Source organism: Cicer arietinum, chromosome 4, assembly GCF_000331145.2.
Source record: "Cicer arietinum cultivar CDC Frontier isolate Library 1 chromosome 4, Cicar.CDCFrontier_v2.0, whole genome shotgun sequence".
Lineage (NCBI taxonomy): Eukaryota > Viridiplantae > Streptophyta > Magnoliopsida > Fabales > Fabaceae > Cicer > Cicer arietinum.
Window position 1 is genome coordinate 56,887,483 of NC_021163.2, and position 25,736 is coordinate 56,913,218.

At 30.3% G+C, this 25,736-nt stretch overlaps 3 protein-coding genes across 5 annotated transcripts; 1 reads left to right on the forward strand and 2 right to left on the reverse strand.

Moving 5' to 3' along the window:
* Positions 1–2,144: 2,144 nt before the first annotated feature.
* Positions 2,145–5,732, reverse strand: LOC101502656 (ubiquitin-conjugating enzyme E2 10). 2 transcript variants are annotated; one of them, XM_004498336.4, is made up of 5 exons: positions 5,549–5,732; positions 5,365–5,443; positions 3,314–3,441; positions 2,889–2,993; positions 2,145–2,590 (listed from the first exon to the last, which is right to left on the reverse strand). In XM_004498336.4, the coding sequence occupies exons 2-5, from the start codon at positions 5,432–5,434 to the stop codon at positions 2,447–2,449; spliced, it is 447 nt and encodes a 148-aa protein (XP_004498393.1). In that variant the 5' UTR covers positions 5,435–5,443; positions 5,549–5,732; the 3' UTR covers positions 2,145–2,446. The 2 variants fall into 2 exon arrangements, with proteins under 2 accessions (XP_004498393.1, XP_004498392.1); XM_004498335.4 differs by having other exon boundaries at positions 5,525–5,694.
* Positions 5,733–7,287: 1,555 nt separating this feature from the next.
* Positions 7,288–10,841, reverse strand: LOC101503200 (SUMO-conjugating enzyme UBC9-like). 2 transcript variants are annotated; one of them, XM_004498338.4, is made up of 5 exons: positions 10,632–10,841; positions 10,465–10,543; positions 8,540–8,667; positions 8,088–8,192; positions 7,288–7,657 (listed from the first exon to the last, which is right to left on the reverse strand). In XM_004498338.4, the coding sequence occupies exons 2-5, from the start codon at positions 10,532–10,534 to the stop codon at positions 7,514–7,516; spliced, it is 447 nt and encodes a 148-aa protein (XP_004498395.1). In that variant the 5' UTR covers positions 10,535–10,543; positions 10,632–10,841; the 3' UTR covers positions 7,288–7,513. The 2 variants fall into 2 exon arrangements, with proteins under 2 accessions (XP_004498395.1, XP_004498394.1); XM_004498337.4 differs by having other exon boundaries at positions 10,647–10,837.
* Positions 10,842–18,096: 7,255 nt separating this feature from the next.
* LOC101503731 (dihydrofolate synthetase) lies at positions 18,097–25,389 on the forward strand. The gene is made up of 10 exons (XM_004498339.4): positions 18,097–18,475; positions 19,710–19,807; positions 19,945–20,095; positions 20,451–20,513; positions 20,998–21,159; positions 21,560–21,751; positions 22,497–22,596; positions 23,152–23,283; positions 24,013–24,144; positions 24,674–25,389. Exons 1-10 carry the CDS (start codon positions 18,221–18,223, stop codon positions 25,024–25,026), a joined length of 1,638 nt encoding a protein of 545 aa, XP_004498396.1. The 5' UTR covers positions 18,097–18,220; the 3' UTR covers positions 25,027–25,389.
* Positions 25,390–25,736: the final 347 nt, after the last annotated feature.

Here is a 25,736-nt window from a genome sequence, read left to right on the forward strand (position 1 = left end):
TTGAGAAGAATACTTCATCGTTCTACCACCACCACGAGAAGATCTCTCATTTGTTTCACTCTCAATTCAGTCGTGTTTGCGTTGTTGTTGTCATCTTGGTGCTGTCAAGCATGCACCATTATCGTTGTGTCGTCGTTTTCATACACGTCTTTGATTTTTAATGAACTAACGATGGAGATAGACAATGTAGAATAGAGGAGAGAGACGGTAAAAATGATGAATGGAGACAATGAGAAAGGGTGGAGAGACTTTGCGGCGAAGAGATAACATATAGATTTTTTTTATATATATAGTTTAATAAATAAATATTAATTATTTTTTAAAATAGAACAAAAATGTAAAACTTCAAAATTTTGTGGTGTTAAATTTAAAATATGGTCAAACTTATTGATAAACGACATGTCATTAAGCTATTGGTGATTTAATTTAATATTATCAAAACATGTTAATTTTCAATTATATCATAGAAGTCCCTCAAAATATTAACATCTCAATCAAACTTCAAAAGATCATGAATATTACATATGGATTATGGTGTCATGACTTATAGGATTGAAAAAAGTATATAGTTTTGTAACTTATAGGGACTAAAAAAATGGATAAAGAGATTAAAACATTCAATTTTATAATTTATATAGACGGAATAAGTGGTGTAGTCACTAAAAATAAATTTTAAGATAATTATGGAGACTAAAAATATATTTAATTTTATAAATAATATAATATTTTTGACAGAGTGGTTTTTTTAGATAATAGAAAATGTCATTTTTAGATTGGGCTACTAAATACATAGTCTACTAGAAGGAGGTTTCTTCTCTCATCTTCAATTTTATCAAATACGTAAAAATATACCTCTAGATTGATTAATTCATACATGTAAAATATATTTTTAAAATGACCAATCCAATCAAAATTTGAAAGCTTTTTAAGAAAATTTAGAGGTGAGAAAAGAAATTTTTTTATGCTGGAAACATAGGCCAGCCCACTTTTGCAATCGCTCGATTTGACATCTCTAGCAAATGTGGTAGTGCAAGTGAATCATAAATGGTGTAGATAGCAACACCCATAACTTAATCATTTACCTTCTAAATTGTGTGAAACTTGGGCCTGCTTGTAACTATTTCCCCAATATATCATAATTGAAATCAAACTTAATTATAATTATCCTATTTATCGAAAACAAATAAATTATTTCTCCCATATTTTTGAAAAACCACAACCCTGTCCCCAAGGACACGTTTATAGGGAAAAAAAACTATATTTGGTCTTAAAGTACTCATCTAGCAAACAACAAAAAAGTATTTTTTTTTTCAAATGTATACTTTTGAAGTGTATATAAAAGTAAGAAACGAAACTCTCAAACTTAAAAAAGCTGGATTCCTGTTAGCTTTGAGGAAACCAAATTTATACAGTTATTCTCTCCATCTCAGATTAAATGTTACATTTAAGTTGTGTGTGGTTCTTAAAAATTAATTAGTTAAATTGATTTCAATGATAAAATTAGTATTATTTACAAAGAACACTCTTATTAATTGTAGTTAGTGAAGTTAAGTGAAGTGAAATTCAAAAAATAAGAGTTTAATAGTAGAAAAACATAAATGTTGCATTAATATTTTTAATGTGACAATTATTTTGAGACAGAAAAAATGTAAATGTGACATTTAATCTGAAACGGAGGAAGTAGCAACATAACATATCTCTTGAAATTCTAAATATGTTTTGTCTAAAATTCTCATCTAGAATTATTTCTGCAGATTTGAAATTATTTCCCCAGAAAACAGAGCTATTAAACCAGTCCTATAAATTTGTCTCCCTTTAGAAGTAATGTATTGAGTCCTTGTGTTTCTTCATTCAATTGTTAAGTGATATTTTCAATGTATCTCTTTTCCATATCTAGTGACATTTAATTTCTAATTGTATAGATTTTGTTTTTTTTCTTTTCAATATGTGCTTGATCATTACTGAGGTTGAAATATGAGAGGCTTCCTATAATTTCAATAGTATTTTTTTGTCAACGAAATAGTATCAATTTGGCCCAATATTAATACTGCTACAAAACTTGGTTGTTTACCATGTTTCTCTTATAAACTCGTGTAAAACAACAAACAACATTAAAAACAAATTAATGCTTTTCTTACAATTAATAACGAAAAACGAATATAAGCTGATATTAAAACAAGCCAAACAATTTTTAGGTTCATAATGAAACTATTAATACATTGGTTATAATACATTTAACAAACTTTTAATTGGGCTATATTTCGTTGTTCTAAAAGTAGCATTTTTCATTTTGCATAATACAAACAACATAAGAAATGGTTTCCCCAATTCATTCTCAACTAGAAGAGCCTTAATGGAATACAACAAATTTTGATACAAAGGCTGTTAGGCCTAAACACTTTTAAGTAAAAATGGCTCTCCCTCAACCAACATATATGGTTAATTGTTAGCCCATGGCATATTTCTGGGTCCAGCTTCTTGCAGTTGACTCATACTTGTTCCTGTCTGTCTTGTACATATGAGCGATTTCGGGAACCAAAGGATCATCAGGATTTGGGTCCGTCAGCAAGGAACAAATAGAGAGCAACACCTAAAGATGTCAGAGAAATAATGAAAATGTGAATAATGATTAGGTGTATTCTGAATAACCATGCCTCACATGAATAAAATGATGCCATTCCAACATCAAAGACAATAATAGTAAATAATAATGTACTAATAAGTAAGAGCTAGTACATTGTGATGAATCCCAAGTTCAGTAAATATTTTTTGTTAACAAGTGTATGGAACAATCACATCTTAGTTCAGAAATGGATTGCACTGGAATAATATGAAACATTTTAAGCAATGGAGGCTTATCTCACTATCTGACATATCGATAAACAAACCTTGGAAATGGTTAGAGCAGGGCTCCACTGCTCCTTTAATATATCAAGGCAAATGCTTCCATTGCTATTGATGTTTGGGTGAAATACCTTCGTCCTGAATGCAACCTGAAAGATCCAAATGATGTAGTTATATTGTGTTCATGACTGCATACTACATAGATATGATCATACATACAGAAAGATTATTGTCCTAACTAAAACTTTCAACAGAACCAAACCCTTGAGACCCTTTCCCTTTCAAGAAAAGAAATTGAGCATGCATAAGTTCTTGATCATCAACAATAAATGAATGTTTATAAATAAGCAATCCAACAAAATAAGCGAAAATCAAAACACAAAGCAGCATTCTTTAAAATAAACTAGCAAAGAATTGAAAACAGCTATGATTGACAATACAGAAACAGACACGAGACCGAAATACAAACCTTGGGTGGCTTAAAGGGATAATCTGGAGGGAAATGAATAGTAACTAGGAAAACACCTCCAGCATAAGGACTATCTGGAGGACCCATAATTGTTGCTTGCCAATGAAACATATCTTCAGCAACAGGACCTGCAATATTTTGAAACAAAGTCAAAACAAGATATAAACACAATTTTTTATAGTGCCAGCACAAATAGTATACTTAAAATGCTAGGTTGCTACATAATGTCCCATTACACATCATGTCAATTGGTACATTGACAATTAGGCCTGTCCAAAATAATTGGTTACATTGGCCCAATCTATAACCAAATTAAACCCAGTTAAAAGAATCTGTATTTTGACCCAAAAAAAGATAATCTGTATAAATTATTACGAAATTATGGTCTGCCCCATATCTCCTCCTCAACCACAATGTGGTTTATCTAGTTTTCTAAACAATTGGTTATTTGTGTCCAATATTTCCTATCTAGATATCCAAAACTTGTCTCGTTCCGCTTCATTTCTCATCATCTCGTTTCTGTCACAAATTGCAATCAAACCATCTCTCGAGAACTAGTGCACAAATTGCAATCGGGCAGGTAAACACCCACCCCCTCTTTGTTTCCCAGAAAAATAAAAATGACTCTCTTAACACGCAAGAAAATCCTGAATTTCCAGTGAACCTAGCAAGATGGTTTACCAGGATAACAACAATTATATTTTTTATTATGACTTAATCAATGATATCACCGTTCCTGATGCCACCTTCATTGTCCCTTCCTCCAGCTTCCCCTGGTTCACGCAGGCCTTGAATGCTTCATCTCATATAAGGGTCTATTCACAGATTGTTTCACCCATGGGTCACCAACTTTTGCATCAAGTCATGCTGCCAACCCCCTTTCATTTCTGCTTTTACTCACTACTTTTTCCTTGGCTGCTGCAGGCACCATACAAATGAAGACTGCAGACCACTATAATCCACCACAGAAAACACACATTGGCATGCAAAGTTTGTGGCGGGTGACTGAAATTCCACCATGCCATGGCCACAATTTGAAACACTTGCCATCAGGCGAATTGATATGCTGACATCCTTTGAGAAATAAAAAGGTGAGAATCGAAGTTTGTAACAACTTTATCAAACTAAAAATATCATCCTAACTTGTAAGCTAGAATCATATTATTGCCTTCTTAGAGAAATAAGTGTTTTTAAATAACTTATCCAATAAAGTAGTTTCATCCCACCTGGCCACTTACACAAAAACACACCACATGGTTTCCATGCCACAGCTGGTTAAGCTAAATCCAAAATAGGACATAAGTTTATGAATATTAAGCACTTAAAAACATCAATGATCAAATATATTCCTGATTCAGCTAGCAACTGGACCACAATCCAGATATAATATATAAATTTACAACATTAATCAGTACCAAGCTACGGCAACTCGAACTTCCATCTCTGCAGAATCTGGTCACAAAACACACAGCAGCACCAACAGATGCATAATCTAGGAGATAGCTATCAGGTAACAAAAAGATTAATGTAACTTGATATTTTTACCTACCTAAGGACACATATAGAGGAAAACTACACAGAACTATACATTCCCTCAAAGTATCAATTGTCAATAATGTCTATAATCCAAAAGCCTACATAGAACCCCAACTATGAAAACATAAAAAAGTCCACTCAAATCCTTCTTCAGCAACATCATGACACCCTATAACCTTGCACTGCCTCGGAACCAAACAAATACTATCCTAATCCACAAATGACAGTAAAACGAATCTCAAACAACAACCACTGCAACTAATTTAAACCAATCTCAAACAAAAATGAAAGACATAAAATTCTCAGCATGCACTTGTAATATGTAATTGATCAATAAGTACCAAAATTATAAACGCATCTGAACCAAACTTAAAAACTAAGCTACAAAGAACAAACAAGCACCAAATATTTAATTTCAGAAAAAAAAATAATAATAATAATAATAACAATAATAATAATCAAAATAAACAAAATGAAATAAAAAAAAAAAAAGAAATAAAAAAGAAAAGTTATACCAGCACTGCATGAAGTTGGAGGATCCTTCTGCAAATCCTTGAGTTCTTTCAAGATCCGCTTGGAAGCCATCGCGTAAACCTAATCAAGAACAGATCGAAATTCATGATCAGCTAAAAAATAAAAACCCGAAAAACAAATAGATCGAAAACGCGTGCTTACAAATGATACTAGATGGTTTGCTACCTAGGGAAAACGCAAGAGAGATCCTCCTTTGAAATTGCAAGAAAAAACGCGATGCAAAGTGTGAATTGAAGAAGGGAAACGAGTTGTTGTTGTTGTATATAATTGGTGTTGGTGCGTATTTGGAATTGATTCTTTTTTTCTTCTCTGTGATTGGGTTATTATTATACTGTTGTTAATCATACTAGATATTTTATTTTTTTATTTATCCATTTATCTAATTTTGATTCCAAAGAATGACTTGACAGTGAAGGAATCTTACTAACTTAAGGTCCACGCGGAAAGGGGAGAGACAAATGCGTTATGGGACTAGAAACGAATCTAAGCTGTTTCTTGTTATCATTTAACAATTTAATTAAACCATTTCAATTGATTTCAATTGGCGTATTTGTTGTTGAAAAAATTATTTATTTGTGCTTAAAAAAATATTAATGTTTCTGTGTTAATTTCGAAATTTTGAGTATTTAAGTTTTCTTTTGTTTTTTATTTTTATTGTCCATTTTGATATATTTGTAATATGTTGTTAACATTTGTAATCATGTTTATTATCTAAATTTATCAAAAGTAGAAAACAAAAAATCAGAGTTTCAATAAGTGATATATTTTGCTAGTTGGTCGTCAATCATCATTGTTTTATGTTTAATATCTAAAAAGATAACACAGTTTATTTAAGATTTAAAAAAAATTGATTTTATATTTTAATTTTATAAGAAAGTTTATTTAAAAAATATATTTTAGATTTATTTTTTATTAATTAAAAAAGTAATTGACATAATAATTTAATATTTATTACTAAAAAATTTAACACTATAAAAATTATATATTTTAAATAAAAACAATCAAAAACAATTTTTGTAAAAAGCTTTGCAAAATATTTTTTTTTTATTTTTTTTAAATCTCATTTTCCAAGTAGCAAATAAATAAAATACTTACAATAATATTTTAAATAAATATTTAAAATCAATTTTTATTTAAAACTTATTTTTGTTTAAGTTAAAAAAAATACTATAAAAATATTTTCTTTTAAATTTTAAACATACGGCCGAAATAGACATATTTTCAAGTTTAAGGCAAAAGCTTAAATAAAAATGTTCATAGTTTTGTTTTGTATACCAAAATTGTCCATTAACTGTCAAGAAAATAGACAATATCAATACATAAATGTTATAACTATAACTAAGATATAGGAAGAGAAAATTAAATAAGACTTCTATTTTCTTTTATAACTATAACGATTTATCCCAAAATCACATGGGTTTTCTAAAGTCCTCGGATACCAAGTCATGAATCCTGATATTTCCCTTAATCTAATCCTTTAGAAAGACTAATCAAGCCTCCCTAAGAAACATAGACTAATTATAATTAAACCTAGCATAAATTTTGTACGTTTCTAAAAATCCACATCTATATATGAAAAGTATACTCCTGAACAGGAAAAAAAAAAAAAAAATCATACATAAGTATAGCTCTGAAGGGTAAAATAATTATTCTTTTTTGAAAAGTATACTTCCAAAATGCGCATGTGAGAGGTGGAAAAATAAGATCACCTATATAAATAGGTGAACAATTTTGTACGATACTGGCGGATTTGCGATGATCAACTAGTTTTTGGCATCATTGCTTAGAACTGGGATTGATAAACAAAATAATATTTTTCTTACAATTATTATTAATCGAAAAACAAATATAAGCTGATAGTAAAACAAGCCAAACAATATCCAAGTGCATCGTGATACTGTTAATACATTGGTCAACACATTGAACAAACTTTTAATTAATTAGGCTGCATTTCATTGTTCTAAAGTAGCATTTGCATTTTGCAGTACAAACAACATAAGAAATGTTTTCCCCAATTCATTCTCAACTAGAGGGGCCTTAATGAAAGACGAAATTTTTTCTTACAAAGGCGGTTAGGCCTAGACACTTGAAGTAAAAATGGCTCTCCCTCACATACCATATGGTTAATTATTAACCCATGGCATATTTCTGGGTCCAGCTTCTTGCAGTTGACTCATACTTGTTCCTGTCTGTCTTGTACATGTGGGCAATTTCTGGAACCAAAGGATCATCAGGATTTGGGTCCGTCAACAGGGAACAAATCGAGAGCAACACCTAGATATCAGAGAAATCATCATAAGTAAAAATGAAAATGATGATTAGATATAACTCCATAACCAGATCAGGATACAGGTACAGTTGTTGCTATGAAAACTAAACGAAATGAAATATGTAGTCTCTACTGAACCATATTAAACCAAACTTCTAGCATAACAGCCATGCCAGATTATTTGCATACATATAATAACATGGGGACAATTTCCTTCACGAATCCCACAATTCCGGTATTTGACATCAGGATTCCGGACTAAGGAACATCCTATAAAATTGTTGTATCACGGACTAGTACATTGTGATGAATCCCTTGTTCAGTAAACTCTATTGTCATCAAGTGTATGGAACAATCACATTTTAGTTCAGAGATGGATCGCACTGGAAGAATAGGAAACATATTTTTCACTATCTAACAAATCAATAGACAAACCTTGGAAATGGTCAGAGCAGGGCTCCACTGCTCCTTTAATATATCAAGGCAAATGCTTCCATTGCTATTGATGTTTGGGTGAAATACCTTTGTCCTGAATGCAACCTGAAAGATCCATCACCCCGCATAAGCATGTCAACAGATCAGATGTACTTATAGGGTGCTCAAAGCTGTATGCTACATAGATAAGTTTATACATACAGAAGGAATACAGTCCTAATTAAAACCTCAACAGAACCACACACTTAATGACATCCATTCTTTCAAGAAAAAAAAAATGGGCATGCATAAGATCCTGATCACTGTCGACAAAATAATGATTAAATGATAAAGAAGCAATCTAAGAAAATAAGGGAAGATGCAACTGCAGCATTCTTAAAATTAAACTAGCATAGGTATGACGAAAGCTAAGATTGACAATACAGAAACACACATGAGGTTGACATACAAACCTTGGGTGGCTTAAAGGGATAATCTGGAGGGAAATGAATAGTGACTAGGAAAACACCTCCAGTATAAGGACTGTCTGGAGGACCCATAATTGTCGCTTGCCAATGAAACATATCTTCAGCAACAGGACCTGTAAAGTTTTGAAACAAAGACAAAACAAGATATCAGCACAATTTTTGTTCTGAGTGCCAGCCCAAATAGTGTACCTAAAATGACAGTGAGCTACATAATGTCACATTACCCATCATGTCAATTGGTATACAAACAGTAAGGCCTGTTCAATGTAATCAGATGCATTGGCCTAATCTATAACCATATTAAAACCTGTTAATAAAATCCATAATTCCTTATAATTTATTACCAAATAATCATCTGCCTCACATGTCAATCGCAATTATCCAGTTTTCTAAATCAAGATATTTGTGTCCTGAATTTTCTATCCACAAATCCAAAGCATCTTAGCCCTCGTCTTTCACTCACACATCTCAATTGCAAATTTGATATCATACTGACAAATGATAAACCCTAACATCTCAAGCGGCCCCCACCCGCTGTTTCATGCTTTGTAGTAGTTAGAATTTATATTGCTCAGAATATTAGGGAGTGTGATAGAAAGCAAGGAATATTGGAGAGTTGGAGAGAATCTGCTTAAGACTAGAATTGTATTATTGCATGCTTATAAATGAAATGTTCTGAAGTAACTCATCCATAAAGTAGTTTCATCCTCCTTGGCCAATAACACAAAAACACACCACATATTAGCCACAATTAATGTAATGCATAAATCCAAAAGAGGAAATAAGAGTAAGAATATTCAGTACTAAAAAATATCAATTATCAAATAATTCATAGATTCAGGTAAGGTAAACATTAATCACTTCCAACTAAAGCAACTCCAACTTCAATTTCTGCATAATCTGGTCAAGAAAAACACAGAAGCACCAACAATAGCACTAATGCACTATCAAATAACAAAAAAATGAATATAACTTAATACATGCACGCGAGGTTTTAGAATATGCACTCTACCTACCTAAAGTCACATGAAATGAAAAAATGACCAAAACTATACAATCTCTCAAAATGTTTAATATCGATAAAGATTATCCAAAAATCCACATAAACCCTAAACTATGAAAACAATACATGCCCAACCAATCCATTCTTCAGTAACATCACAAAACCAAAAAAGCATTGTCCAAATCAACAAACAACAATAAGACCAATCTCAAATAACATCCATACAACCAATTGAAACAAAACTTAAACAAAAACTGAAGACATAAATTCTCAACATTCATTTGCAATATGTAACTGATCAATAGTAGCCAAGATCTCCCCCAAAGAGTAGCTCAGTAGTCTAAATTGAGACACCAAAGGAGTATTATGTAGAAGATCCACAGCTCGATCCCTTCTAGTAACAAACCCCCTCCCCTTGATAATTTAAAGGTTTAAATATGGTTTTAGTCTTTGCAATTGTAGGGTTTTATAGTTTTACTCCAGTCAGTTTTTTTGTTTTGAATTCAAAAACTGCAAATTCAAAAACCATTGTTTATTAATTTATTGGGCCACATGGCGTGATGATATTGGGTCGTGGCAATAGGGACTAAAAGCAACTGGGACGGAATCCAATCAAAAAACTTACCGGACTGAATCCGATCAAAAAAAACTTCCTGGAACTAAAACAAATAACGCTACAATTGCAGGATAAAACCATATTTAAACCTAATTAAAGCTAAGAATTTGCCAATAAAAAAAAAACGGACAAAATATAAAGGCATCCGAACCAAACTTAAAATCGAAACAATTAGAAACGAACAAGCACCTAATATTTTATTTTATTCGATTAAAAAAATCAAAACATCAAGCAAATGTGAAAAATAAAAAATAAACAAGATGAAATTTAAAAAAAAATAAAAAATTATACCAGCGCTGCATGAAGTTGGAGGATCCTTCTGCAAATCCTTGAGTTCTTTCAAGATCCGCTTCGAAGCCATCGCGTAAACCTAACAAAAACAGATCGAAATTCATAATCGGCTAAGATCAAACCGCGAAAGACGAATAGATCGAAAAAAAGTGGTTAACAAACGATACCAGATGGTTTGTTACCTAGGGAAAACGCAAGAGAGATCCTCCGTTGGATTTGCAAAGAATAAATCGGTGAATAAAGGGGAAAGGGGTGTGTGAGAATTGTTGAAGGGAATGGGTTTGTTGTTGTTCTATATAAATGGTTTGGGTGCGGCTTTGGATTTATGCGCTTCGCCTTTCGGTGATTGGGTTTGGGTTATTATTATTATTGTAGATAATTATCGCTTATCATTTTATTTTTTATTTATTTAAAAAGAATGGCTTGTTATTGAAGGAATCTTGCAAAGTTACACGAGGAAAGGGCCGAAAAAAGGGACTATAAATGTGGGCGGTGTTCTTTTTTGGTTTTTTACTATATTATTTTGTTCTTTTTTACTTTTACTGAAATGTACTATTTTGCTCTTTCTATAGATATAAATGGGATATTTTTTCAACATCCTACTTTTAAAAAATTCTAAATATTGTCTAAAATATCGAAATATCGTACTTTTTAACATTAAAATACAAACTTCGCTCTTTTTCACCGACTACACAATCGCATTCTCAATAACTATTTTTTTATTAAATTTTTGTTTTTTGATAGAGTAAAAAGTAGATGGTAGTAAATATAGCAAAATTAAAACAAAAATATTGTGAGAGGAGATTGGATCCCTAGATGTCACCTCCTATTAATATAAAAAAATTAAGTTTAATTATGGTTTTGAAGTTTCTATTTTCATCAATTCACGGATTTAGTCTATTTATTTTAAAAGTTGACAGTTTTGATCATTTTGGTAGTTTTTTGAACTAAAAAATACAACTTGACGTATTTTAAATAATGTAACATACAGTTTTATGACATAGAATCATCTAAATATATTATTTATTCATATGTCATTAATCAACTTTAAAAAAAATTGTGAAGTTGAAAGTTAAGTTTTTAGAGAGTTTTATTGTCATTTGATGGATATTAATTATTTTACATCATCGTATCATATGACATGTTATTTAAAGTATGTCATGTCGCAATATTTAAAAGAAAAAAAATCAAAATAAGGGTTGAAACTGTCAAATTTTAAAATAGAATGACCAATTTCGTGAATTGATAAAAATAAAGGAGACTAAGTTTGTAATTAACTAAAAAAGTTACTTATTGAAAATCACAATTAGGATAGAAATAAGTTAGGCAAAGTTATATTTTATAAAATTTGAGTCTGACCTAATTTAAAAATGTTATGTCTTAATTTGATCTATTACTTATCACAAACTCAATTTTAAGTTTGTAAATAAACAATTAATTTAATATGTAAACAAATTTAAATTTCATTTTTATATTTGTAATGGTGTGGGTCTTAAATACCTACTCAAATATAATTTAGCTCATCCATGTATCCATGTGAGAAGTCCAATACAATTTAAACAAACATGACAAATATCAAGGTTCTTACATATCCAAGGTGGCAACCTCCACACTAAGGGATAGTGCAATTTGAAAACTATCCTTAACACACAAAGGTAGAAATTGGTCAGACCGAGTTAGTCTTAAGTCTAACTTACATTGGAAACGTTAAGTCTGAATTTGACATATTATCTCTCAAAGCTAATTGTTAAGGTCTTATCTAATATTTTTCAAAGCTTGACAAGGTTTAAAAGTCTACTTCACTATTATTTTATGAAAGTGTACATTACTTATTGCATAGATTGGTTGATAGAAAAACAAGTTAACATGTCAATGAACTTAATTTCTATTTTGATATCTAACATTATATCACATCTTATTTAAGTTATATTTTATAATAATACTTTTAAATATATCAAATATTAAATTACATCAATTTGTTAAATTATGGAACATGTTAGACAATTTATGATTTAACACAAAAAATCAAAACTCAATATAATAATAATAATAATAATAAATATTTATATTTAATTAAGTAGATTGGTCTGATAGGCTTAAAATATTTTTTTAGTGTCCTGGAGTGTATTGGATTTTTAGGTAAGTAGTCTATTAAAAAAAATATTGGTTTGACTTATATATAAAAGTCTAGTATGACTCGTAGCCTAGGTCATAAGCTTTTGTCAGTCGTCTAACTTATCTTCACCCTTATCCTAGCGTCATTCATAGAGGCACACGTGCTAAAAGGCAAATAATCTAGAAGCATCGATGTACTTATAGTGTCCCTTATATCGCATAATAAACCATCAGTCAAATCAACCTCAACACTTATATCAACATGCAGTTACATCACATATAATATCTATCTCACTACCATCTTAACAATCACTTTGAGATAATAGCAACATGCTACAACATATATGAGTCTAACTACTCTATAAAAGGGTTTTGTTGCTATGTATTACACACTTTATTCAATACTCACTTTACTTGCTATATGCTTACACCCCATCTTACTTTGATATGGGATTATCTTTGCAAACTCTCATTTAGAGTACAAGCGTACGAGAAGGAGTCCAAATTAGAGTACTCTAGCAACATTGTGCTTGTGCTTGAAATTCACGTAAATGTTTACATTGTGCTTGTGCTTAAAAATAATATATAATACACCATTTAAGATAATCTAAAGAGTGTATTCAATTGACATATTAAAAGACTATTTTCACATTAAAAATTCTTACATACTTTAAAATATAATGTAAACATTTAAATGATTTATAAGTCCTTTTTTTTTTTGTTACAAGATGACTTATAAGATTTTTTTTTAAAGACTTTTATGGTCAAGATTTTAATGTTTGAATTTTAATGGTTTTATATAATTTGACTTTGTTTGATTTAAAAAGATTTATTAGATTTACAAGAGTTCAAAGAACTCATTTCATTTTTAGCATACTTTCAAATTAAAAACAGTGAATGAAAATAAATAAGAAATAATTAATATAATTAAATAAAAATATAAAATCAAAATAATCTTTTAAAGATATTATTTGTCCTCATTGCCATTTTGGTTAAATTTATGAATAATTAATTCATAGAGTATATTACCTACTCATTTTTATTTTGAGGGTCATAATTATGATATATATTACCTTGTAAATTATATCACACAATTCAAAGTAGAGTATCACACCTAAAATTCAATTTCACTTAGAAATTTTATATTCTACTAAAAAAATACTTTCTTATCACATATACAATAGATATAAATATAAGATGGATCAGTCAAATAATATAAAATTTATTTTATAATAACACATTTAAATACATTAAAAATTGATGTAAATCCATATATTTAAAATACATAAAATATTAGCAAAATTATAATTTTACACAAACTACATAAAATGACAAACATCAATAATAAACTCACGCACACGTAAACTGGAGATCTCGCGTCATGTAACATCCCATTTTTTGGGACATCATCTCGAAATACTAAGTTTAAAATGCATTCCATGTTTTTTTTTTAAATATTTTAATTCTCGTGCAAACAAAATACTAAATCACATATAAATTTAAACAACCAATCGATAATTAATTATAAATTATCAAGTTTTATGATTCAAATATGTCATACCAGAATAGAAAAGTAATAAATGGTATGAACTAGAGTCTAACAGAAATAAAGTCCATAAAGCTGACAACCACTACCTATCTTAGAAATTAAAAGAAATACTTTGTCTATTCATTTGAAAACCCCTCTAGTTGCGAAAGCCAATTGGGGATGTCACCTGTCAAATGTAAGGGTCATCTCCAAATAACAAATACAAATCAAATAAACATGCATATATAGTTGTTATAATAAAATATAAATAAATCATATACTTCATTTAACAATTAAAATCAAAAAGCATCAAAGATATAGATCAACCAAAATGCATAAATCTTATTTATTAAACTCTATGTCAATGCATGATTCTGGAATATCACCATTTTGTAGAGCAAAGAGTCCCACCATTGGACAAATGCTTATCAGGATTTCATGTTCAGTACTCACCTGTTGAGTATTTTTTTGAATCATGTTGTCTTTACAATGAACTGTCGTCACGTACTCGTTGTTAAATTCAGGCCACCAATGCATGCATGAATGTCATCGCTTTAGTTAATAACAAAATAGGTCACTCAACCAGAGCGTTCAAAATCATTCAACATTGTCCTAAATCAACCTAGTTTAGACACAAAGTCATCACCTTGAATAATCACTCAATACCAATCAAAATATGCAAACTATTTAATCTCATAATATCATTCATAAACATGGAATTCATATAACACATATTTTGAAATAACATACAAACAAAACCAATACATAACATCATAATATATTTATATCACATATAATTCAAGTAGGAAAACGAATGAAGTGATACTCTTACCGTTACAAAAGTTGTTTTTAGAATTACGCTTCACAAACTCTTGTTTCACTCGTTTCACACCTTCAAATAAGTAATAATTATCTTAGTATTTAATTGTCTTTTAACTATTAACTCCTACTTAAATAAAGTTTGAGTTCAATTTAAGATTTAGACAAACTCCCTTATAACAACCATATTATTATTATTATTATTATTATTATTATTTCATAAATCAGCATCCACACAATCGTTTCATAAAAATCATAACCTTAACTTTTTAAAAGGGATAACTATAATAACAACTTTCAACAAATTTATTATTTATAGAAAAATCATTATTTTTAACATCAATAAGGTTTTTAAAAATTTATTCAACAATCAAACTATCACAACATAAAATTTTACCAAAATAAAAATCAACTCTTTTAATTTATTGACTCATACTAATAAGTATTTTTTTTTAAACTAAAAAGAATTTCTTAAACAACAACAACAACAACAATAATTAATAATAATAATAATAATAATAATAATAATAATAATAATAATAATAATAATAATAATAATAATAATAATAATAATAATAATAATAATAATGATGATGATGATGATGATGATGATAAAAATAATAATAGTAATAGTAATAGTAATAACAATAATAGTAATAATAAAAATAATATTAATAATAATAATAACAAAAATAATGATAATAAAAATAATAATAATAGTAATAACAACAACAACAATAATAACAACAGCAACCTCAAACACCATACTCAAAATTATCTATTGTCATATAGGTATTTATTATAATTTAGTTTTTTTTATTTTTTTTTATTTTTATGAATTAGTAACAAAAGTAACAACTTTACCGTACAAATACATATTTTAATTTACAAACATAAATTTTGTACCAGAAATTCTTATTTCAAAATCAAATGTATTATCAAAATGAGTCAAAGTTAAAATATCAATACAGTATATAAATAAATCAAACATTTTTGAGCAAAATCGGAGTAAGTTTAGTGCCCAACTTTATACTACTGGAACCAATATATATTTCCTTTTCTTTCTTGAAATTGTTTCTCAATATCTCTCTCACCATGCACTGAGCGACACACACCTTTCTCTCTTTTGTTTTCTTTCTTTATTTGTTTGTTTAATTAACCTAATTGTAATTTATAATTCCTTAGTAGCTGACACATAGGGGTAGAAATAGGTCAGGCCAGGTCAGATTTTGAAAGGCCTAAGCCTGAACGACTACCAAATATGGAATGACTACCAAATATGGAATCGCTACCGAATATCGAACAACTACTGAATATATAATGTTCACCGAGTGATTGCCTAATTGATATAATTTAAAATAAGAAATAATATTATTAATATAATAATAATAAATAATATTAATAAATAATAAAATATATATAGGCCGGTCTAATAGGCTTTTTTATAAGCCTGAACCTGACTTATTTAAATAAATAGACTTTAAAAACAGTCTGAGCCTAGTCTTTTTATTAAATAGGCCAAGCTAGGCCAAACCATATCTAGGTCAGACCATCTTGACGGACGACCTAGCCTATTCCCATCCCTACTGACACATGAACCACACTCATTTAATATGATTCATTCCCTTTTATTTTTTTATTTTTTTTTAACAAACAAACAAAACAAAATGTGTCATTATTATTATTATTATTATTATTATTATTTTTATTATTATTAATTTATTAGCATTATTTCAATTAATTTATAAGGAGGTATTATTCAGTTTATTTTATTTTATTTTTAATTAAAATTAGCGATATATAGAGTCAAATTAATTAGGAGTATATGCACTCCAAAGATAATAATTAAAATTAATATAAAATCTAGTAATTACCTAATAAAATTAAATGAAGAAAATGCGTCTTATTAACTATTAATAATGGAAAAAATGTGGAACTTATACGTTAAAACTACAATTTAATAATATTAACATTGTTAGTTGAATTTAGTCTTATGATTAATATATTGATTTTTTTTATATAAAAATAAATATGAGCTTAAATGTAGTGCACTAACACTTTAAAACAAGTTTAACATGTTGTTCGACCATAGCAATTTAATTTGTCACATCAAATTATATAGTTTTTAGGATTAGTTGTAGATATGGTCTCCCTATTTTAATCGTTTCGTATAATTAGTTCACTTATTTTAAAATTTGATATTTTTGGGATATTTTTTCATATTTTTTAACTAAAAAAATTGCTTATTTGACATGTTTTAAATGACATGACATACGATATCATAATGTAAAACCATCTAGATACATTAATTATTTATATATTATTAATTAAATTACAAAAATGAATAATTTTAAAAGTTGAAATTGAAGTTGTTAGATGATTTTATTACAATTTAATGTGCATTGATAATTTAATATCATCGTATTTGTGTATTGCATCGTTTAAAATATATCAAATCACTATTTATAAATTAAAAAACCAATTTTTTTTAAATTTCAAAATAAGAGAATCAATTTTATAAATTAATACAAATATAAATCAAAACTGAAATTAAATAAAAAATTTTAAATCAAAGACACTTATCTAATTTTCTTTTATTGATATGACTAGTTATTATTAATTGTCACTATAACCATGCAACTTCTCTAAATCCTAAAGATATTTAAAACAAGTGTACCTCCATAAAACTACTTTTAAAATAAATTTATATTTTTAGCTGTAATGATAATAATAATAATAACAAATTTTAAAAGATTTAAATATAATTTTAATTCTTCTATGTTTTCATAATTTTAAAAATTGACAATTTTAATCATTTATTTATATTTAAATTAATTTCAATTTTAGTCTTTTATTTTTATTAATTCATAAAATTAATTTTCATATTTTAAAATTTAACAGTTTTGATTATTTATTTGATTTTTTTAACTAAAAAACAACAATATGACATGTTTTAAATGATGTGACCTATGATACAATGCTGTAAAATGAAATTATAATAAATTTCTTTAAAAACTTAATTTTCAATTTTAATTTTTAATTTCTAATTTCTAATTTCTAATTTTTAATTTTTAATTTTTAATTTTTATAATTTAATTATTGATATATAAATAATTAATTATTTAAAATATGTGAAAACATTTATATTTTTTTAATTATTTTAATGGGGTAAAGAGTGTCTCGGTCACGGGCGGAGAGAGTTAATCGAACGCTCATTTCCAGCTTCTCTGGAAGAACAGCTTACAGCTAACTGTGACAAACTCAACTGTGCCCGCGCTTCCACTTCGAAACCTCATGCTTCTTCACTGCAAACCATTTCTATCCTCATCCCAAAGAGGAATCACAATGAAAATGCGTTCCTTACGAACCCTGTGTTCGCACCGAGAGGATCTAGAAATGAAAGATTTACTCGATTACATTGATTCCCTCAAAAACTACGAGAAATCAGGGGTTCCTACTGGTGCAGGCACTGATTCCCACGATGGATTTGATCTTGGTAGAATGAGACGCCTTATGGATCGTTTTGGTAATCCTCACTTCAACTTCAAGGTTCAATCTCTCTCTTACTCTCACTTTCTCTATTTTGCATAGACACGTAAAATAAGGTGCTGTATTGGATCAGGATTGTAAAATACTTCTTTTTTGTTCAATCAAAACTCTTATTTAATCTGAGTAAGAGTCTATTTGAGTTGACTTATACGAGCTTATTTACTGAGATAAACACTTGTGAGACTGTTTAGAAAACCTTATGGAAATTATTATGACATGTTCATAAGGTATTTTCAATTAATTTACATCTGCTTATAGTATATATGAAAATAGTTTGACTTTTCTTTTGTCGGCTTTAGAAATAACTTATACCTAAACACTTATATGGTTAGTGCTTATGCCATAAGCGCTTAATTAGGTTGTTTATCCAAACAGAGCCTACGTAGTTGGTATGCAATTAGGACAATAAGATTCTATTATACTGAATGTACAAATGTTGGTATTTAGCTCACTTTTGGATAAATAGCTTAAATTATGTACTTATATTTTAAGCATTTATCATATAAGTGCTTATATACAAGTTACTACTATAACAAAAAATAAATAAAGTCAAATTGTTTTTATATAAGCTATAAGTTGTTTTCACAAGTTAGAGAGCTCATGGAAATAAGCTAAAAATAGTTTCTAGACATGTCATAAGCTATTTTCATAAGCTCTCTCAAATAGCCTCACAAGGGCTTATGTCCTTAGATAAGCTCAAATAAGCCAAGCAATCCAAACAAGCTCTAAATAAGATGTTTTACAACTTACAATAATTTTGGGGTATTAAAAAACATTCAAGTTTCAATGGATTGTTTTCTAAAGTGGATTTTATAGGACTTTGTTGAACTTTTAGTGATAAAAAGAAAGTGTTACCCTATTGTCTCAATATCCTTGATATTGTGGAGTATCAAAAATCAAATATGACCTCAATCGCATTCGCTTTGTGGTCTCAAAGACATAAAAATTCTTGATTATGTTGAGGATCGTAGTTGCAAAGCTTTCTTTAAAACCTTGGCTGCTACCAGTGAAACTGTATGTGGTTTAAACCTTCGAAGTAATCCAGTGTATTGAGCCTTGTCCACCATGTCATTAGTGCCTTTCTCATTAACCTTGTGGTGTTCCGTTTAGCTTCCATTTGGAGTCAGCAATAAAAGAAACTTTTTTTTGAAGCTCATGCATTTGTAGTACTTACACTCAATTTTATGCAGTTGAAGTAAGTGATATTAAGTGTTTTAATTGCTTGGAATTGTAGGCCGTTCATATTGCTGGGACAAAGGGCAAAGGATCAACGGCTGCTTTTATATCTAATATTCTGAGGACTGAAGGTTATTCTGTTGGTTGTTATACTAGGTGAAGTTTCTTTATCATTTAAGTTTATCTTTTTTATTTAATTTTAAGTAACTGCAACAGCTTGCATTTTGTCTGCAAACCATAGCTTCTTTACGTTTGGTATATCATTGACGACAGGCTTTATTTTTCTGGAGCAGTCCACATATCCTGACTATCAGGGAACGCATTCTGCTAGGAAGATCAGGTGATCCAGTTTCGGCAAAATTGTTGAACAATCTCTTTCTTAGAATCAAGCAGAATCTTGACCAAGCTATTAAAGAGGAAAATGGTTGCATAAGCCATTTTGAGGTATTGAACTGAGGAATATTGTTATCAAAATGTTGTGCTAACTAAAAGAGTTTCTTTGATGAGATTTTGTTGTAAATTTATGTGTGAATGCACATTGATTAAGAATAGGTTAAGCATGATGGATAATGTAAGTAAATTAGACTATTGTTGTAATGTAGTTGCAAGCTCATTATTGTGGTTTGCCTCACTGATGCAGATCTTGTTTTTTTGGTTCTACCAGTCACTTTACTCATTGTCGCATTTCTTATTAGTCAGCTTTAGCAATAGAAAATATAGTATTCTATGAAATCCGGGTTGATATTTTGTTTTTGTTTATTTTTTTACTTTGTAATAACTACTTATAGAGATGTTTCAGGTTTTCACTGCCATGGCATTCATCTTGTTTGCTGACGAGAAAGTTGACATTGCTGTTATTGAGGTTAGTTATCTATTTTACTTCATTCAGCAACTTTCTGTTACAAACTTATATCAAATGATTCTTCTGATTGTGCTGTTGTTATCTCTCCCACCAAAAGAATCTGGAGTTGAGGTTATGAATTGGGGCTTGGTTGAGGCTGTTATAATTGGCTCTGATAGGAATCCGAACTAGTTGCATAGGCAAAATTGGAAAGGAGAGGGGGAGGGGGATAGTAAACGAAGAATGTTGACAAAAAGGAAGATTTCAAAATTTCTACTGTGAAGAGATGCAGGATCAGGGAGTGAATTCTCTTGCAAATAGTGGGTCCTTACAACAGAGTAACTCAGTTAACTGATATTTATTCCATCCTGTCCCTGATCTCTAACTCCTAATAAATACTGTTGCAATCAGTTTTGATAACTGACAAACCCAGTAGCTAGCTACTAGCTATCTTAGTGCTTATTCCTTTGTATATTGACCTTCAAAACCTTCTTTTATTGTACAGGCTGGGTTAGGAGGTGCACGAGATGCAACAAATATTATATCAAGCTCTGGACTTGCTGCAGCAGTCATAACCACTGTAGGTGAGGAACATTTGGCAGCTCTTGGGGGTTCGCTGGAAACTATTGCAATGGCAAAGGCTGGAATCATAAAACAGGGCTGCCCAGTTAGGTGTATCTCTTTGTAGATCTCATATTCATGTTAATGTGATGTGCTGAAATTGACATTGTATATTCATGTCTAGTGGTCATGAAACTGCAATAACTTTCTGAGTGAATTGACAAATGTAGAATCAATTCTTATATACATGGTAAAATACAATATTAGCTACTGTCATATTTTCTAGTCATAAATGCCATTTCAAACGTTTCTTGCATTGTTTATATATAATGTATAAAACAGATTTTAAACTCATTTATTAAACAAACAGAACAATAGAAAACAAAAATGAAAATTTACTTTGTTTCTCTTTAATAGTTATATTTGTATATTACATTGTTTTAAATATTACTTTGAGAGAGGCCCATTTTGTCTTTAAATTTTGCTGACTAAAATATACATTTCAGTTGGTGTTGGGTGGGCCATTTCTCCCTCATATTGAGCACATTATTCGAGAAAAAGCAGTAGCCATGGATTCCCCTGTAGTGTCAGCATATGACTCTGGGAATAGCTTTGCAGTAAAAAGTTTCAGCATACTGGATGACAAACCTTGTCAAATTTGCGATATAGAAATACAAACTGTCAAGGACTTGAAACTGGTAAGAGCTTGTATTCTTTAGCTTTCAGTGTTTGTTCAGATAATGCAGTGTAGGGCACATACCTAGATGGTGGCAGCTTTTTCCTAGCCGTAGCCTCTGAGTGCTCAGGAGGCACCTTAGCAACATGGTGTGCAATTTTGGAGTTAGCATTCTTTAAATTTGATGTAGTTAGATAGTGTTTGGTGCAGGAAATATTTTGTCTCCATTTAGACCACATATCTTAGAAACTCATTCTTACGAATAGGGTTTATGGGAACTCGGAAGTTTATAACTCGTGTTTTGTACCATTCACATTTTAGAATAATGTACTGTATTTGTAGCAAAATTTTATTTCCATTTTTTGTTCAAGTGAGTTATTCTCCTGATTATAATCGACCTTTTTCAGAAATACAATTAAATAAAAAAGTCTAGATGAGTTATTTATAAGTTTCTAACGACGATAATGTTGAAGTTACACATTGCCAAGGTTTCAGGCTGCAATGTTTATTGGAGTAATAGTTCACTAGAATGTGATAATCTACTACAAAAGTAGAGTCCAAAGTTATAACCCAGTAATAGAAAACGTTTTGCTACAAGTGCCATGGTATCACATGTCTTATATTGTATCACTCATCTGAATGTTCAAAGAAGTGCACCCCATCTCTCTACCACTTCGCTCTGCTATTTTAAATGATTTTCCATCTATATTTTATTTTTGATCATGGAAAGTTTATGTGCGATTTACTGAGTATAGCTATTCATGTAGTCCTGTAAGTTACATGATTTGAAGCTGCAAATGCCTGGGGATCACCAACTTCAAAATGCAGCAACTGCTACTTGTCTGGCACTCTATCTTCGTAATTTAGGTGCACCTTTTCTAACTTATGCTTGGCCTCACATTTTCTTTTCTTACAAATAGAATAGAATATATATTGCTACTCTAGTTCAGAAGCTACTTGTGTTTCAGATGTGTGGATCACATCTAGGGTTTCTGTCAAATTTAAAGGCCTTGCAAATCTGTAACCAAACACCTATTTATGCTATGTGGTATAAGGCCTCTTGTATTTTTGTGTTGTAGACATTGCTTTAAGTATTTTCGACTGTTCCAGCACGGTGATTTTATAGTTCTTACCCACGGTCCATTCTCTATCATTTTGACCATGGCCATGACAAATGAAATCAAAGTCTTTGTATTGTGTTGCTTAACACCATTAGTTAGTCAGTAACAATTAGATAATTTGTAGACGCAGATAAGTAGAGAGGGTAGATAAGGTCACAATAACAGAAGAGATGTAAGAAGAGGGTAACTAGTCATTTGAGTGAATTGCCAGGTCATATATCATATTTTTTAAGTATCCTTTTTCGCAATTTTCTTACTTTGGTAATATCCTTCACTATCCTCTTGTTTATTGGATGATTAGGATGGAGAATTTCGGATGAATCTATTAGGTATGGTTTAGAGCGTACATACCTCCTTGGAAGGAGTCAACTCCTAACATCTAAAGAAGCCAAGGTCTTGGGACTTACTGGAGCAACAATACTGCTTGATGGAGGTTGACTACTCTTCTCTTTTTATTATCATGTGATTACCTGATGACTTGATTTTGCTAAAAATAATTGGGTTCATTTGCTTTGGAGAATTTTCAAGAAATCCTATAACTATATTAAGGAAAGATAGGCATTAAAATTTGATAATTTTTTATTGCAGACTTGACACATTGTTAATATTTTATATTGTCGTTCTCACATGTAAAAAAACTGGGCTGCCAAGATCTTGCCCTGGGTTGATGAATTTCACGCCAGTTAGAGCCTTTCAAATTTTCAATCACCAAATAAAAAGAAGTTTTAGGCATTTGGGCTGGGGTTTGGGAGGAACAATCAAACCCTAGGTGTGATAAAGTTCACGTCCTTGAGGGCATTGCTGTATTATGGAAAACAATCAAGTCTAGAGGCCGTTTCACGAGAGTGAAACCATCTGGTCATCTCAACTCAGCTCTTGACTGGTAGCGTGTGATTTTTGGGTCTTCAATCATATGGTTTTGCATAGTTAAGGTAGTTATTCTTGCATGAAACAGGAGACAAAGGAGTAGTTTGAACAAAATATGTAAAATACTTACGTAACATGACAAAGTAAATAGAGTTTGAATGCAGAAATTATGCAAATTCAAATGCATCATCTGTTTGACAGTTTATGTTTTGTAAATTTTCTAATGCTATTGTAAAATCATGTATAATGCAATTCATAAGTGCCATAGTTATGATTGTGTGGATTCATCCTGTAGCCCACACCAATGAATCTGCCAAAGCACTGATGAATACGATAAGGATGGCGTTTCCCAAGGTTCGATTAGCTTTTGTTGTTGCAATGGCATGTGACAAAGACCATGCTGGTTTTGCTAGAGAGATTCTCTCAGGTAAACCATGTTAATCTGGTATTGTAATTAAATTAAAGTATCATATTAAATACAATTCCATAAAGTGGGGAATATTAGGAAGTGGCGGCCAGTCTTTTAATATGATATAAACTTTGTTGGATGACAGAATAGAATATCGAGTTGATTTGATTCAATTGCATGATTGAAGATTATCATAGCACTTTTTTTTGGTTTTTTTTTCTTTCTTGGGTTAGGTTTATGTCCCCCCAGTTGTTTTCCTTTTATTTTTAATAAATTTTTAGCTTAACAAAATATTAGACCTCTAATTTGAGCCGGCTTATAATGCCTTTGTTGGTAAAATGATTTAAACCATTGATTCAAAAAGCAATTAGCACGGATATATCAAACCATGAAGTTGTAAATTGTACTTTCCCTTCAATGGGTTTTCCAATCCATACTGTTTTATTTGAAGTACACTCATTTTGAAGAAGTCAAATTACTAAATGCAATATGTAGTTTTTTTAGTTATTTCATGTCTAACACTAAATATGTTACGGCATATGTTCAGGTGCATATGTCGAAACTGTTATTTTGACTGAAGCTGCTATTGCGGGAGCTGTAACTCGAATAACTCCAGCTTCTTTGTTGAGAGATTCTTGGATTAAAGCTTCTGAAAAGCTTGGCGTTGGCATTTGTCACGAGGGAATGACAGAGTACAGAGAATTATTAACGGAAAATCCAGTAATCTCAGAAAACAATTTGAGTGATGGTAAGACCATATTGGCTACCGAGTCTTCTTTAAAGGGCTGTTTAAGAATTGCAAATGAGATTCTAAACAGGAAAGGGGGTGAAAAGGGTGTTATTGTCATCACTGGATCACTGCATATTGTATCCTCGGTATTAGCTTCTCTTGCTGAGTAATGGCTTTTTCATACTGAAGCTAATGAAATGGATTTTCTATGCATTAGAAAACAAAATGGTATCTTATGAAATGGATTTTCTATGTATTAGAAAACAAAATGGTATCTTTTGATGTTTACGCTTCAACCATGCAAAGAGGATCTTGAATTGCAGTCTCCATGTAACAGTTCTCTGGTACTGGAACTTTGGATATCGTTACATAAATGATCATTGATCAACATTCAATAGCAATGTACCTCTAGTTAGTTTGGAATGGATATTTTCTATTTAATAGCAACAATATTTTATATTTTATAGCCATTTTTGAATTTATGGAAACTACTATATGAATTGGGATACAAGGCCCAAATGATTTATACTCAATTAGAATTTGGGCATTGCTTTCCCCCTCCTTTGCTACTAAAAAGCTCATGTTTCTGAAAGTGTGCAGATAGACTGCAAAAATTGTCTAGAAGCATGCATCCGGCTGGACACAATTTGGTGATTTTTTCGGATGCATACTTCCAGACTGATATTGGAGGTGGGGAAAGTAGCCTCCTCAGAATTTCGTAGCAAAAGAATATGGATCATGAACTTTAGGCATAACTATATTTGGCATCTTACTCACTGGGTTAGCAAAAATAACAGTAAAGGCTCTGCTATCTGTACCCTGCTTTTTTCCACACACACACTCCTCATTTACAATTTAAAATACCAAAATCCCCCCTTCA